The sequence below is a fragment of the Vipera berus genome (assembly GCF_964194415.1).
Source record: "Vipera berus genome assembly, chromosome: 2".
Classification (NCBI taxonomy): domain Eukaryota; kingdom Metazoa; phylum Chordata; class Lepidosauria; order Squamata; family Viperidae; genus Vipera; species Vipera berus.
This window is the reverse complement of record NC_138203.1, coordinates 164,922,484-164,936,204: the sequence shown is the minus strand read 5'-3', so window position 1 is coordinate 164,936,204 and position 13,721 is coordinate 164,922,484. Positions and strand designations below refer to the sequence as shown.

The 13,721-nt window shown below is 38.9% G+C and overlaps 1 protein-coding gene across 1 annotated transcript in view; it reads right to left on the bottom strand.

Annotated features, from left to right (window-relative positions):
- DNAH17 (dynein axonemal heavy chain 17) overlaps window positions 1-13,721 on the bottom strand; it is a gene marked incomplete at its 5' end in the record, with an annotated part of 119,670 nt that overhangs the window by 34,879 nt on the left and 71,070 nt on the right. Inside the window, 8 exons of the mRNA XM_081319927.1 lie at window positions 483-647; window positions 3,166-3,399; window positions 6,307-6,468; window positions 7,061-7,327; window positions 8,644-8,835; window positions 10,127-10,291; window positions 10,721-10,882; window positions 13,332-13,423. Coding sequence (XP_081176053.1) covers window positions 483-647; window positions 3,166-3,399; window positions 6,307-6,468; window positions 7,061-7,327; window positions 8,644-8,835; window positions 10,127-10,291; window positions 10,721-10,882; window positions 13,332-13,423 — 1,439 coding nt within the window. The remainder of the gene's footprint in view (window positions 1-482; window positions 648-3,165; window positions 3,400-6,306; window positions 6,469-7,060; window positions 7,328-8,643; window positions 8,836-10,126; window positions 10,292-10,720; window positions 10,883-13,331; window positions 13,424-13,721) is intronic.

Genomic DNA, 13,721 nt, shown 5'->3' with positions numbered 1-13,721 from the left:
TCTTTCTAATGATCAAAACTAGTTAATGGGACTTGGAGCAAAGGGCAACTGATTAAAAAACTATTGTGGGTGATACAGATAATTAATGTTAAAATGGTTGGCTAGAGATTATGAGAACTCATCTCAGTTGAAGAACAATATCTTGGACAATCAATGGAGGTGACAGCTAAATTTTACTGCAACCCTGATCTATGAAATGGACCTCTGTCTTGGCTTCATGATCAGAAACTACTGTAATAAACCACTGGCAATTAAAGTCCTCAGATGGTTAAAAAAAGATGCCAGGCGTTAAAGCAAAACAAAATAAAACAAGGTATCATGTAGTTCCTTCCAGAGTGATAGATAGAAAATGTGTCTCAGGACAATATTTGGTTCTTGCATAGGCTTCCATATGCATTCTTTGCTTAATTGGCAGCTTTCTCTTTCCACGTCTTTTACAAGGTGAGCAACTGTCAATGCCAAATCAGAAAAAAATATCCTACCAAGTTAATGACTTGCACTTTGAGTTCCTCTTCATCGGCAATTGCTTTTTCCTTGCTCACTTTCTCTGTTTCAACTCCTACCACATGAATCAGTTTGTCAGCATCTTCATTCTTGTGCTTAAGCTCCAGCTCCTGAACAGCAAGTTTGGCTTTCAAATCATCAACCTATAAAATTCCACAGTAAGACAAACTCTAAAATACATCAGGTACTCCTGATGAAATATGTTACTTTTCTAGTCTCTTAGAAATGGATTCTGACCACATGGGATTATTTCAGAGGATAGTTGTCTTAAAATAAAAAAAAAAAAATCAAAGCTATAGATCAGGAAGATGGAAAAAGATTGTGGGAAGCAGATTGTGACACATTGGCACACCTAAAAAACCTAACTCACACCATAAAAATGTGGGTCTGTGGTATCTTAGTATAACTTCCATGTACATCCTAGTAAAATATGAAATATTTATCCCAAATAGTGCTAATACCTATTCAGGAATGCTACGTATCTATCACCTCCTCTAAGAAAACCAAGTAAAATCATCCTGATAGGGTAATGCTTGGGCATTCCTGCCTACTCTGCATGACTGGTTTAGAATTCTTGTCTTCTTTGCAATTAATAACATTTTGGGGGGAGACTGGTTAAATTCAAAAAGGGTTGCAAGAAGAAAAAGTGAACTGCTTTTCACCAGCCAAAATGGACTTGCATATGATTGCTTTTAATCAAACAAAAAGGCCCCAGATATAGGACACTCTTAAATGGCATATGCAGCTTTCCCCCCCCCCCTTCTACATTTCTTTGGAGCCAGAATCAACTCAGGCTGTTGTGTAAGTGGGTTTCTTGGAAGCAGGAGGCGAGACGAGAGGGTTCAAACAGGAACATTGCTTTATTGCAGTAACAGGAACAGAACTGAGTACAGAGGCTTCTACACAGCTACTTTTACGGTTGGCAACTAGGCGGAGGCCAATAGGTTTGAAGGAACCTATTCCCGCCCCAGAGCCAACCAATGATTGTCCTGGAGACTGCATGACTGGGCAGCTGGCGACCGTTAAACAAGCACACTAATTAAGCAATCTCAAGCAGCATTCAAAGACACGTGAAAACAGTTCAAGTAAAAGGCCCAATACATTACACAGGCAATAACGAGAATGCCATAATGCCACCATTTCCATGCCAAATATTCAAATGCAATCTGAAGAGGATTTGTGGCTGGATTCAAGTCTGGCAATACAACATGCTGAAAACAAATAGCAAAACTCAGTGCCCTGTCTGAAACTGCTGCAAGCCCAGCAGCAGTGAAATCTCTTTAATTGTATTGCATGGGAGAAAGAAAATGAAAAACAAAGCAACCCCAGGAGGACCCTGATCCTTGGAAATCTGTTCATCCAGCAGAAGAATCCTTATTACTTAGTTTTATTTGGGGGGGGGATGTTGTACTCAGTTCTGTGCTCAGCAGTGTAAAACTGTCAAAGTCGCATTTCCCTTACGGGACCTATGTTCAGGAACCAGGAAGGATGGGCCAAGAGGTCCTTCTAAAGAGGAAATGTAGCCAGAGAATGTCAAAAAACAAAACAAAGGAAAACCAAAAGGAAAACATTTGCCACTGTCTGAATTACATGTTGATAAGCTACCAGGAAATCAGCCCAACTCTCCAATACTGTTGATATCAGGAGACTGCATGGGATGGAAATTGCTTTCAAATTAATGCATAATCTTTCCATGGAAGTGTAATGTATTGGCCTTATATGCTTTAATTAGTTGTTTATGTTTAAACTGTTTGCTAATGGCTGAATTCACTTGCATGTTTTGCAACGGTTGCTGGGCTGAACTAGACTGGCTGTCTTCAGTCGGTTAAGTAGGTTTTTGGGTGGGAAACTGCTGCTTTAAATCTATTGGTCTCCACCTAAAGGCCAACCGTATAAATAGCTGCACAGCAGCTATTAGTTTGCTTCTGTTGTGTTCTGACTCTCAATAAAGCCTGTTGCTGTTTGAACCCTCCGTCTCGCTCAATGCCTGCAAGAACCAAATACACAACAGGAAGCATATTTTCTCCTCTAAACTTCCTCCCCACCCAACATACACACATAAGATAAAAGAAAACAAGACTCCCTCCCTTGCAGCAGCTTTAGAGGGGGATTCTGAACATTTTCTCCCCCACCCCCATACAGTCAAGGGTCTCCATCTCCATTTTTCTGTCTGGTACTCAGGTTCCTTACCTCCTAACCTGATTGAGCTATTTAAAAAGAACAGATGGGTGGGGTGAAAATTATTCAGCTCCAGGCGGTATATAATTTTACACAGTCGATTATTGCAGTGACAGTGGAATATTAGACAGTGGATTAAAGGTAGTAGTTGAATGTGGTTGCTCATCTGGAAAAGCTTTTAGTTACATGCAATTATCTTTAGCATATTATGGGAGAACTTGGCATAATCTTGGGGGAAAAATATTTCCCTGTAGAATATCTTTTATCTCAGGTTGGCATTTCAAGACTAAACAGAGAGTTTTTGTTCTACTCAAATTCTCCGAGACTAAAATAGGTCAGCCAAGACACTTTCTAGATGGATCTTGTTAAACCTGAACTGAAGTAACCAGTCGCTAAATGATAATCCTCTTTAGGCAATCAACGAGGTTCCATGATGAGACCTGGAAATTGCTACAAACAGGAACATCCACTTTGCCCACAAACCTGTGAAGCTGTACTTTGGAGTTTCATTAAGCCATTCTCCAGCCTCTCAATTTTAGCAATCAGTTCTTTTCTTTTTTTGGCTAGAAGGTTCTGGTAAAGTTTGATCTGTTCCAGGAAGGTCTTCGGGGTGGTATAATTATAACGCCTTTCGGTGGCCAGGTAGGTCTTGGACATTTCATTGACGGTTGTATGGACGAAGGACATAAACAGGCCGATGGAGGTTTTAACTGCAGGCTGCAAGAAGGACCAGAAAATATCAGGCCAATTTGTGCCACAGCAACTTTGTTCTCCCTTTCCCCCTCCCCACTTTTCTTTTTGTACTTTAGTAGTTATTTATTTATCATGATCTTAATTACATTAAGCCTTTATTATACAGTTTATAATTTTTCCACTAGCTGTAACAAAATCCACATATTTCCATACAGGCAATTATGGGAATTTCCCTCCTGAGTAAGTCCCAGGCCCAATTGCAACTTGATAAAGTTACATTTGCCTAAAGGGAGACAAACTGGATACCAAACAGAGAATAATGGGAAATTATTTGAATAAAGTTGGTTGGCTGCCAAATAGCTTTTCCAACCATTCAGAAGGTCTGCATTTGTTAACTTGAAGAAATTTCACTTGATCAATGTTAATGTTTCATTATTTATATTTCACTCTTTCTCCTTCCTTTAATTTTCTCCACAACAATCATGCTGTGAGATGGGGTTCTTTCCCAGAGAGATTCCATGTTGGAGAGTGGATTTGAACCTCGACCTCATCAATCCTAACTGAACACTGCCTGATCGATCCTAATTCAACACCAAAACCACCTTCACCAAATTTCTACTCTATTGCTCCCTCTTCAGAACAATTTTGGACACTTTAGAGGAAAGAATAAAATACAGTAACAAACCTACAGTTAAGTCACCTGAATTAGTTCAGGTTATATATAATGAGCACACTGAGCATGGAACAAAAACCATCATTTGTCTAAGTTTGAATGAAAAGCATTTATTTTGGTTCCTATCTCTGTCTAAAGTCAGTGAACCTGGTAACATTAAAAATTGCATGTCTCAGAAACAGGCAACTCAGAGAATGCATGTTTTACACCTAATTTGAAAATTTTAGCTTCAAATTCAACTAGGACATGCAGTTGATAAGTTAATGTTATTCTGCGGATTTGAGGTTTTGCATGCCCCACATTTCTTTCTCTAGGAATCTGATATAAACACTGTGGTATAAGAAACAGAACTATTAATACTAATTGTACTTAGGAAGAGAAAGCATGTATAGCAAAGAAACACAGACATAAAGGCTCTGGTCAATATTAGCTTTTTTGACAAATCCCAGGAGAACACTGAAGCTAATGCTATACACAAATAAAATTACATTGGGCTTATACTGCAGTTTTTAAAAATCTGGAATATATGTCATATGAAAAATAAATAAATGTATCATGCTCTTTCCAGGAAACAAAAGCTCCAGGCCAAAATCTATAAAGTGGTATTTTCAAGCCAACACTATGTGAAGCAGAAACTATAACATAAAAGAGAGACATAATGATAGAAAGAGACATGGAATATGTAACTGCTTATGGAGAAAACATCCATATTGGCATCAAAATCCTGCAATAGCTAGTTCACAACCCTTTCCAAGGTTGGACAATTGATAACTAAGCAAAGATCTTTTTTCTTATTAAAGCTAAAGGTTTTCCTTGTCTTCATCAAACCTTTTTCCAAGATTTCCTGTCCTTTGAGCAATTCTATTAACATTTGCAAGAGAGTAAACGTTTTAAGCTTTATAGGCTTTATTTCTAAGTAAACATATTAAGAATTACATTCTAATATACATGTTGCATTTATAAAAATATGCAATAATTACATATTCCATATTGTATTTAATTTTCTGGCATCATATGCCTTGTCCATCAGAAAGGCAGGAGACGTAGACCTTACTGGCTAGAAGTTAAAAGGTTTCATCATGGGGATACAAAATGTGCTAGGATATATATGCGATGTGGGGAAATGCCCCAACTCTAATAATATTTGGGGAGGTGAAAGGTTGGCTACTCTTTATATTGCTTTATATTTTAAATGATTGTCTGCTTTATATTTTAAATGATTATTTGAAACAAACACTCTGAGCAAAATAAAGGTTTTCTATTTGAAATGTTAGTGTTGGAGAAGACTCCTGAAGACTCTTGACAGCCAAGAAAATAAGCAAATGGATCCTTGTATAAATCAAACCAGAGTTCTCACTTGAGGCCCAAAGAACCAGACTCTAATTATCTGACTTCAGACACATTACGCAAAGACCCATCTCTCTGGAAAAGAGTGCCTTGCTGAGAAGATAGAAAGAGAAGATGACCAACAGCAAGGTGGACGGACTCAGTTATAGTGGTAATAGGTGTTCTGTGGGAAGACCCAAAGGACTAGGCCAGGGGTAGTCAACCTCGGCTCTTTTATGACTCATGGACTTCAACTCCCAGAATTCCTGAGTCAGCTGACTCAGGAATTCTGGGAGTTGAAGTCCATGAGTCATAAAAGAGCCGAGGTTGACTACCCCTGGACTAGGCAGAGGATGGATAGTTATGGAGAAAATCTATCTAGGTGGTTGCTAAGAATTTGCATCAATTTGATTGTATGCAATTAATTAATCAATCTGACATACATTCTTTTTTGTCAACTATTGTGAGATACCCACTGATCTTTCTTAGTGATCTGATTCTGCTTAGTTTCCAAATCCAGACCACTTTGAATAGTGATGCCATCTACAAAGAATGAATTCTTTTTGGACCGAGTCAAACTTGGTCTTTATCACCTCAAGATTACTCCTTAAAAATGGGTGGAATCAGACGTAAGACAGGCTGGAACAGAAAGGATTTTCAACTTCTGTCATGTTAACATTGACAATGTATGGTAGTGACCAAGCTTAGATTGGCTCTGGGGATTGTAATTAAGGTTTGGGAGAGGAGCATGGATTGCTCACCACAGTCTGAAGAGATAGAGGAATGCCATTTGAAAGACATCCAAAAATGAGGGTTCTAGGCAGAAAAACCAAACCAAACCATAATGGAACATTTGCAAAAAAATGGTTCTATTCAGCACCAAGGGATGTTGGGAGTACACAGTGTCTACTTTTTGGAAAGTGGATGCATACCTCAATCCCTTCAATCTCCTCTAGGAATCTTCCACTGACAGACACCAAGGCATCTTCAGGCCATTCGTGGAACCAGTCAATAGCTGTGCAGTTTACTACAGCAGGGAATTTTCTGGCCCTCACACGGAGAGTAGATCCCACAGGAGAGAAACACAGGATTACCTGGGGAGGGAGTGAAGACTCATCAATGTGCATAATCACTACTGTTAGTTACTTAAGAGCTTTTACTACTCAAGTGTTATTGGGCAGTCCCTGTAAATCTCAGTATATTAAATTTACACCTGAAAATTACTCTGCTTACTAGAGTGGATATTCCTACCTTCATTTGTACAATACCGAAATGCTGGCTAAAGCATTTTCATATTGCCCCATAGCACGAAACAATAAGTTAGTGTTTCTTTACCTCAACAGTCTCACTCAAAAAATTAAGTGTCCTCTCCCTCCATCAGTCATGCAATAATAAAGAATATTAATTTAGATATCATTTGTTATATATGTATTTGACTTTTCCTCTTCTATTTCTTTAAATTTAATCTTCACAAAAATCTTGTGAGGTAGGTTAGGCTGTGAATGAGGGCACTATTCGCTCATTGTTCCCATAAACCATGATTTACAAACCTCAGTGCCTTCATTTCATAATGCTTTGCACAAACCAACAAACCATATGATTGTGTAAACAAGTATGTTGAACCTGCAACCGGTTGGCCAAAACAATTTGCAGTTGAATGGGATTTGAACGCTTCCAACTTCTTACCTTTAATTGTTTTCGGACTTTGTCGATGAAGAATTTCCAGCAGTTTTCACGAGTATCCTGCAAGCCCATAGATTTTACCTGAGGCCTCATGGAGCTAATAATATTTTCTACTTCATCATCCTGAAATAGCCCTGGAATCTCACCAGATGCCAAAAGATCATTGATCAAAACCAAAAACTGCTCTTCAGCAACCTGTGAGTCTGTCATAAGAAAAACGGTAGGGGTATTCTTCACAGCAGATTTGATGTACTGGGCAGCCAGATCAGCCTGAATTACAGAACAAATACTTGTCAGTTAAGCATCCTTTCTATCTTTTTTCAAGATTTAAAAAATGCTGAATTTGTTGTAGAAAACGTTTCTACAGTTTTATGAAAGCTGGCTAGATAACGTTTAGGGCAACATTTCGTTTGCAAAATCACAGTCATGCTTGTGAAGTAGTATCACTGAATGTGTGAACATTTCTGACTTTGATTCAAAATAAACCTTACCCAAAGGGGTCTCTGCTAATGAATTTATGTGAAAGCAACCAGCATGTTTCCCGATGGTCCCGAGGTGACACCCGTTCACTTATCAGACAGGAAAGCACAATTCAGCCTTCCTTGATCCAGGGCTCTCAAAATGTGTTGAGAGTACATCTTCCAGAACTCCCAGCATGGAAAAGAAAATGCTAACTGGGAAGTTTGCAATTTTTATTCCTGAGACACCCTGAAGGCACCAGGTTTAGACAGGCTATTCCAGAGGATTATCTCTGAGCATAGATCAGGACCAAAATACAATACTTGAGGGCAAAAGCCAAAAGCATAAAAGATGCATAAATGGCTTAATTCAACCCATTGCAGGATCCATTGTGGTATAGGAAGGGTTATGATCGGTAGGCATGCTGTGTACGAAAACAATCTCCTGTCCTATCCCAACCAGTTTCTGGTTTATGGCAGGAATGTATAGTCTGCATATCTCAATATCTCATGCAATCCCCTAATTCTATTATCTCAGCCGCATGCACAATCCCCGGTGCCGATATCATTTGACAGCAAAATGAAGATGTTAGGCAATACAGTTGAAGGTGGGAATCTGGGAAATTCCCCAATATAAATTGATATTAATGCTCCTCTGGCCAGAACACATCAATCCCTCTCCCCTGTCTTTAAAAAAAGAAAAGAATCATTTTTGGATCCACCTTTTTGGTAATGTTGCCATGTCACTGTCATGCTCTCTGCCAAAAAAAAACAAACCCAAAAACCAAAAAAACCTATCCCTAAAACTCTAAAGGCCTTATCTCAATCTTCTCAACAAGCTAAATAGAACTAATTCCTCTTTTATATTCCTTGATGCTTCGTGTTTTATATTCCTGTTTCTCCCTTAGCTCCCTGTCCATTTTCGGTAGAAAGACCTCAGGTTTCTGTTTGTAGACGTATGCCTATAATACATGGCATCGCAGCACACTAATGTTATGCTCAGAAATGTTGGTTTGATTACAGTGTATAATTTGTCAGGTAGCTGTACCCAGCATTTATCTTCACTTTTAAACCTCTCGGTACCATTTCTGAAGTTTTTCAATATATGCTTGAGCAAATTGTCCTCACCTTGAGATCTGGAATGCCGTAGCCCTTCTTCAGAGTGATCTGAAAGACATCCAGGGAGCTAATATAGGCAGCCAGTCGAGACAGACTTTGCTTGCCACTGCCTCCAACCCCCACGAGTAAAGCATTGCCTCTGGGAGCCTCTAGGATGCGATTGATCCTACAGACATGGGACACAGCATCTTCAAACAGCACCTGCAGTAGATAAAGAAGGCCTGTCCCTAGTTTTTACCCAACAACACAGAAAAGATCAAAACAATAAAATTAGGTTCTAACTCTCATTAAGAGGGGTGGGCAGCCAAGACTGAGTGACATTTTGAACAGTGAAGAAAGCAAAAGCTGTAGTGCAGCATAATCCCCAAGACAGAGCAACACATTTAATACCCAGACTTCATCCCAAAAAGAAAAAAATAAAACACCGAAGGTCTGCCGAGTTCCACCCACATTCTTCCACCCTTCCCAGCCAACAGTAGCCCCCCCCTTTTTTTGGTACCAAATCTTAATTGCAGCATCAAGTTTACTCATGGCTCATTCTCATCCTAATCTGAACCATATTTCTAATTGATGCTTCTGGGTTCTGGGAATAAAAAGTCCATACAACATTTTTATCTTGGCCACTGATCCATCCTCCAATTTCCATCATCTAATTTATGGTTGTGCCTATTAATTATTCACCAACTCAAACCTTAAATTCATTCTCATTAAAACCCGCCCCCTTTTAAAAATATGGATATTTGGCAGGATTCCATGTAATCGTGATTTTTTTCCCCCATTCCATTTTTTAAAGACCCGGAGCCCCTAAAATTTAGCAGTGCCTGTAAAATTACAGAATTATTCAAACTTGTCTCAAAATTCACTCACTATGAGATTACTGTAATGGGGGAAAGAAATGAAGGAAGGAAACAATAACAACAAAAAAGAAAAGTCTACTTGGTAGGGCATAAGAGTCTATTATGCTAAACATTAATTTGTGCCTCTTTTCACCATTTCTGTGGTTTGGGGTTTGCTGTGTTATCTTTATGTGATGCAAGAGCTTCTTCTGGCTAGAACAAGCAGGAAATAAAATCAAGACTAACCTAAAAAAAATAATAAGACCTTTATTAGAGGAAGCAACTTTGTCTCCTCCAAATGTTTACCTTTTGGACTAGAACTGCTACATATCTAAGCCACCATACTGTAGTTACTGAGCTGTGGTAGCGCAGTGGTTAGAATGCAGTATTGCAGGCAAATTCTTTCTATAGCCAAGAGTTCAATCCTGATGGGGCTTGAGGTTGACGTCCTTTCAAGGTCAGTAAACCAAGGACCCAGATTGTTGGGGGCAATAGGCTGACATTATAAACTGTTCAGAGAGAGCGATATATAAGTCTAAGCGCTATTGATATTGCTAATGACTTTGTATAGTGGAAATTGTAGTACAGGCACCAGTTAGTTTATGATGTGCTCAGCTGCAGTATTTTCTCTCTGGCTCAGCTCCCATTTCACTTACCAAATTCATCACTGCATTGACCTCATTGTAGCTATCCAAGGCTTCCACAAGCAGCTTATTCAAACTCTGTATATTGGAAACAGGCAAATACTTTGGATCTCCAATGCCTTGAGCAAAATGGCAAAAAATATTGGGCTTTGCAAAGATAATATTTTCACCCAGATCCTGCAAAACAAAACAAAACAATCCATTATCAACTGAAGCTACTTTATCCTCCCATCAGCTGCTTTTTGATCTTGGATTTATTCGAACCATCCAAGGCAACATTTGAGATTAATTCTCTAGGGCTAGCCTGCAAGTAAAGTCTGGAGAGGAATTTTGGCACCAAAGAAATTGAAGAAAGTTAGCACCTGAGAGATGGGCTCTTTGCTCTACCTAAACATAACATCTCAAGAGTTCCTAATTTAATGAAGCCTCTGTAAACCTGTCTATGGTCTTTTAAAGTAAGGATATTCCTATACCAGATTAATTAACTTGTAACTGCTAATATTGGAAAAGTTCATCCTAGTTGAGTCCAAAGTCACTTTTGAATCTCAACTGAAGGAAGAGAAGGGGGGGGGGCAGAGGGAGAAGTAATGGCAGCCGTTCCCTCACCTCAAAGAATTTCTTGCAATTTGCTGTCATGACCCTGGTATAAGTCTCTTGATCTTTGTCTTCCACAAGTTTGTCATAGTAAACCCTCTCTGCTTCATGCAGCCAGAGCCGGACCAGGTCTGATGGTATTTTGAGGCACTCGTGAGTGGCGAACAGGAGTCCCTGGCAGAGATAAAAGCTTTAGGATTGCTTTCTCCTGGGTATGTGACTAAGGCAGAACCTCTGCCACTGTTTTCTGAGAGCATCTTTAATGCAATCCATCTCTATAACAATATTTCATTTCTTTCCAAAGGCACTGTTATATTACCCATTTTTCCCCGTGTGGTAATTAGTGTCCAATATTCTCAAAGGGCACGATAGACAAGATATCCCAGAGGCAGACAGGCCAGAGGGAAGCCAGGAATGGGATATACTGCCTCTGTGACATTTAAAGTCCTATTTGAGCTAAGCTGGAATAAAGGAGACATCTGCAGACCTCAAATATATGTATTATTTGATTGAGGAGGAATTGAGCATTGTCACTGAGATTGCAGGTATCACCTTTGGATGAGATTTCTCTTAGACATTTTTCAAGGTCTTTAGAGATGAGGGCTTATGGTTACTCTGACCCAAAATGATCAGGCTGAAATTAACACAATGAGCCTTGTAAGCGGAGTAATAAGTAAAGATGGTAAGAAAAAAAAGGAAATGGCTGAGTAATATTCTGAGTATGAATCTCTCTTTATCTCTCCCCCTCCCACTACTTTATATACATCAGGGCTTTTCAACCTTTTCACCCATTGTACCACTTTTAGGATATGGCAACATCCGAGTACCACCAGTCGCCTAGCAAGGTGTCAAAAACTTGATGACCAAAAAAAAAGGAAAAAAGATGAAGTACAGGTAGTCCTTGACTTACAACAGTTCGGTTAGTGACTGTTCGAAGTTACAATGGCACTGAAAAAAGTGCTCCCCAAGCCACAGCTGAGCAAGACACCTGCCTGCCTGCCCAGCGGTGTTCTTCCTCCTGTCCAAGGTTTTCATTGTTGTGAGCATTTCTGTTGAGGATTGGCAGCGGGGGTGGGGTGGGGGTGCCAAGCATCTGAATGTAAATAAATCACAAGACCCTGGAGATGCTGCAACATTCCAGCTGATCGGTGCTTCTTCTGGGCTCAGAAGCACCAGGATCAGCACTGAGCTCCAGCTGGAGCCTGGTGCTGATCCTGGCACTTCCCCTGAGCACTAACAGCCCCGAAGAAGTGCTGATCCTGGCACTTTCGCTAAACCCTGACAAGCCTGCAGCTCCAGCCACCTTTCGCTCAGGCTTGTGTGGTGCTGCCACCAGTTCAGCTCATTCTCCTCCCACACTACCACTTTTCTAGGATGGTCGCATACCACCTGCCAGGTGCCAATGTACCACAGGTGGTACCCGTACCACTGGTTGAAAAGCCTTGATATACATATGTGGGTGTACATGGGGATATGGACAAGTGTACATCATAACTGATACTTGACAATACACTGTTCTCCCACAATCTATTTCCAATTATAATTTCTTATTTCTTTTGCCCTATTCCATTGTTACAGCCTCCACATGAGTGTCAGTAAAAAATGCTCTGTCACGATAATAATTTCTCAGAAAAACAGTTCTCCCAAGGATTGTGCTCAGTGTTTTAATATAGATAATGCTTCCAAGCTGCATACCTTAACTAACAGCTAATTTGGTAGCATATTGTACTATTTCCACTAAGCTAACTTTGGCCTTTGTTTTTGCAATACCACATCAGTGGAATTCAGACCAGGAAGGGCCATAAAAATAAATAAATTCCTTGTTTGATTCTTAGATATATAGACCTCTGTAAAATGAAAGTAAATTTATTAATGATGCTGTTGCATGAGTAGTCCAGCTGCTGGAAGTATATCTTATCTATGTAAAAATACCTTAGCAAAGTATATATTAATTACTTCAAATACTTATATGCAAAAATTTATATGCAAACAGTGAACCAGTGAACCAGTGAAGATGGTTGCAGTAAAATATTTTAAGAATTGGGATAGAAGTTGATGTTTTCCCAGGTTATTTGCATATATATTTATCTTTCAATATGTCTATGTACAAGGGTATGACTAAGTAATTGAAATATGCATTATTAGGAAAGATATATTCAGATGATTATAAAAGGCAAAAGCAACTTCAGCAATTCAAAATGAACTAAAAATGGTTTTCTGCTCACCATGGCTTTTCTATGTTGATATTGGACTTAAGAGAGATGATGGACTGCCAAAGGAAGCTGTCCTAGATGATGTCATAATATATACCAGCTTTTCCTGACAGTATTGTATTGTATTGTATTGTATTGTATTGTATTGTATTGTATTGTATTGTATTGTATTGTATTGTATTGTATTCTATTCTATTCTATTCTATTCTATTCTATTCTATTCTATTCTATTCTATTCTATTCTATTCTATTCTATTCTATTCTATTCTGTATTCAGTTCCGAATTTCTAGCATTTATTATAATGTAGTTTCAACCAAATGGTTCAAAAACAAGTGATCGATGTGATGCCATTTTTAATCCAAGGTACCGGAAAATTCATACATACCAAAATGCAAAAATGATATTGTACCTGGAATATATTTGAGAGATCCCGGAGATTGAAAACGTAGTGAAATTTTATGGCCGTAGGAAGAAATGTTGATGTAATTTTTTGATGTAAACCTGTTACAAAGAAACATGTCATAATCATACCAAGAAAGCATGGGTTGCATGGGATAAGAAACAGGTTATTCGTGATTAATTCCTCAGTCAGGATCAACAAAAAGCAATGAAATGGGTTGATTTCCAAACTGTTTAATTAAAAGTGTAGGACTCCTGAAAAGCCTTGTCCATTCTACAATTCTTTTACTTCAGTTGCATTTCATTTTAAATTATAATAGGAACCAGGTCTGAAAAGTTATAGCAGAGGTTGTCTAATTAAAACTGGGGTTAGGGGATTCATAACCAGTGGTGGGATTCA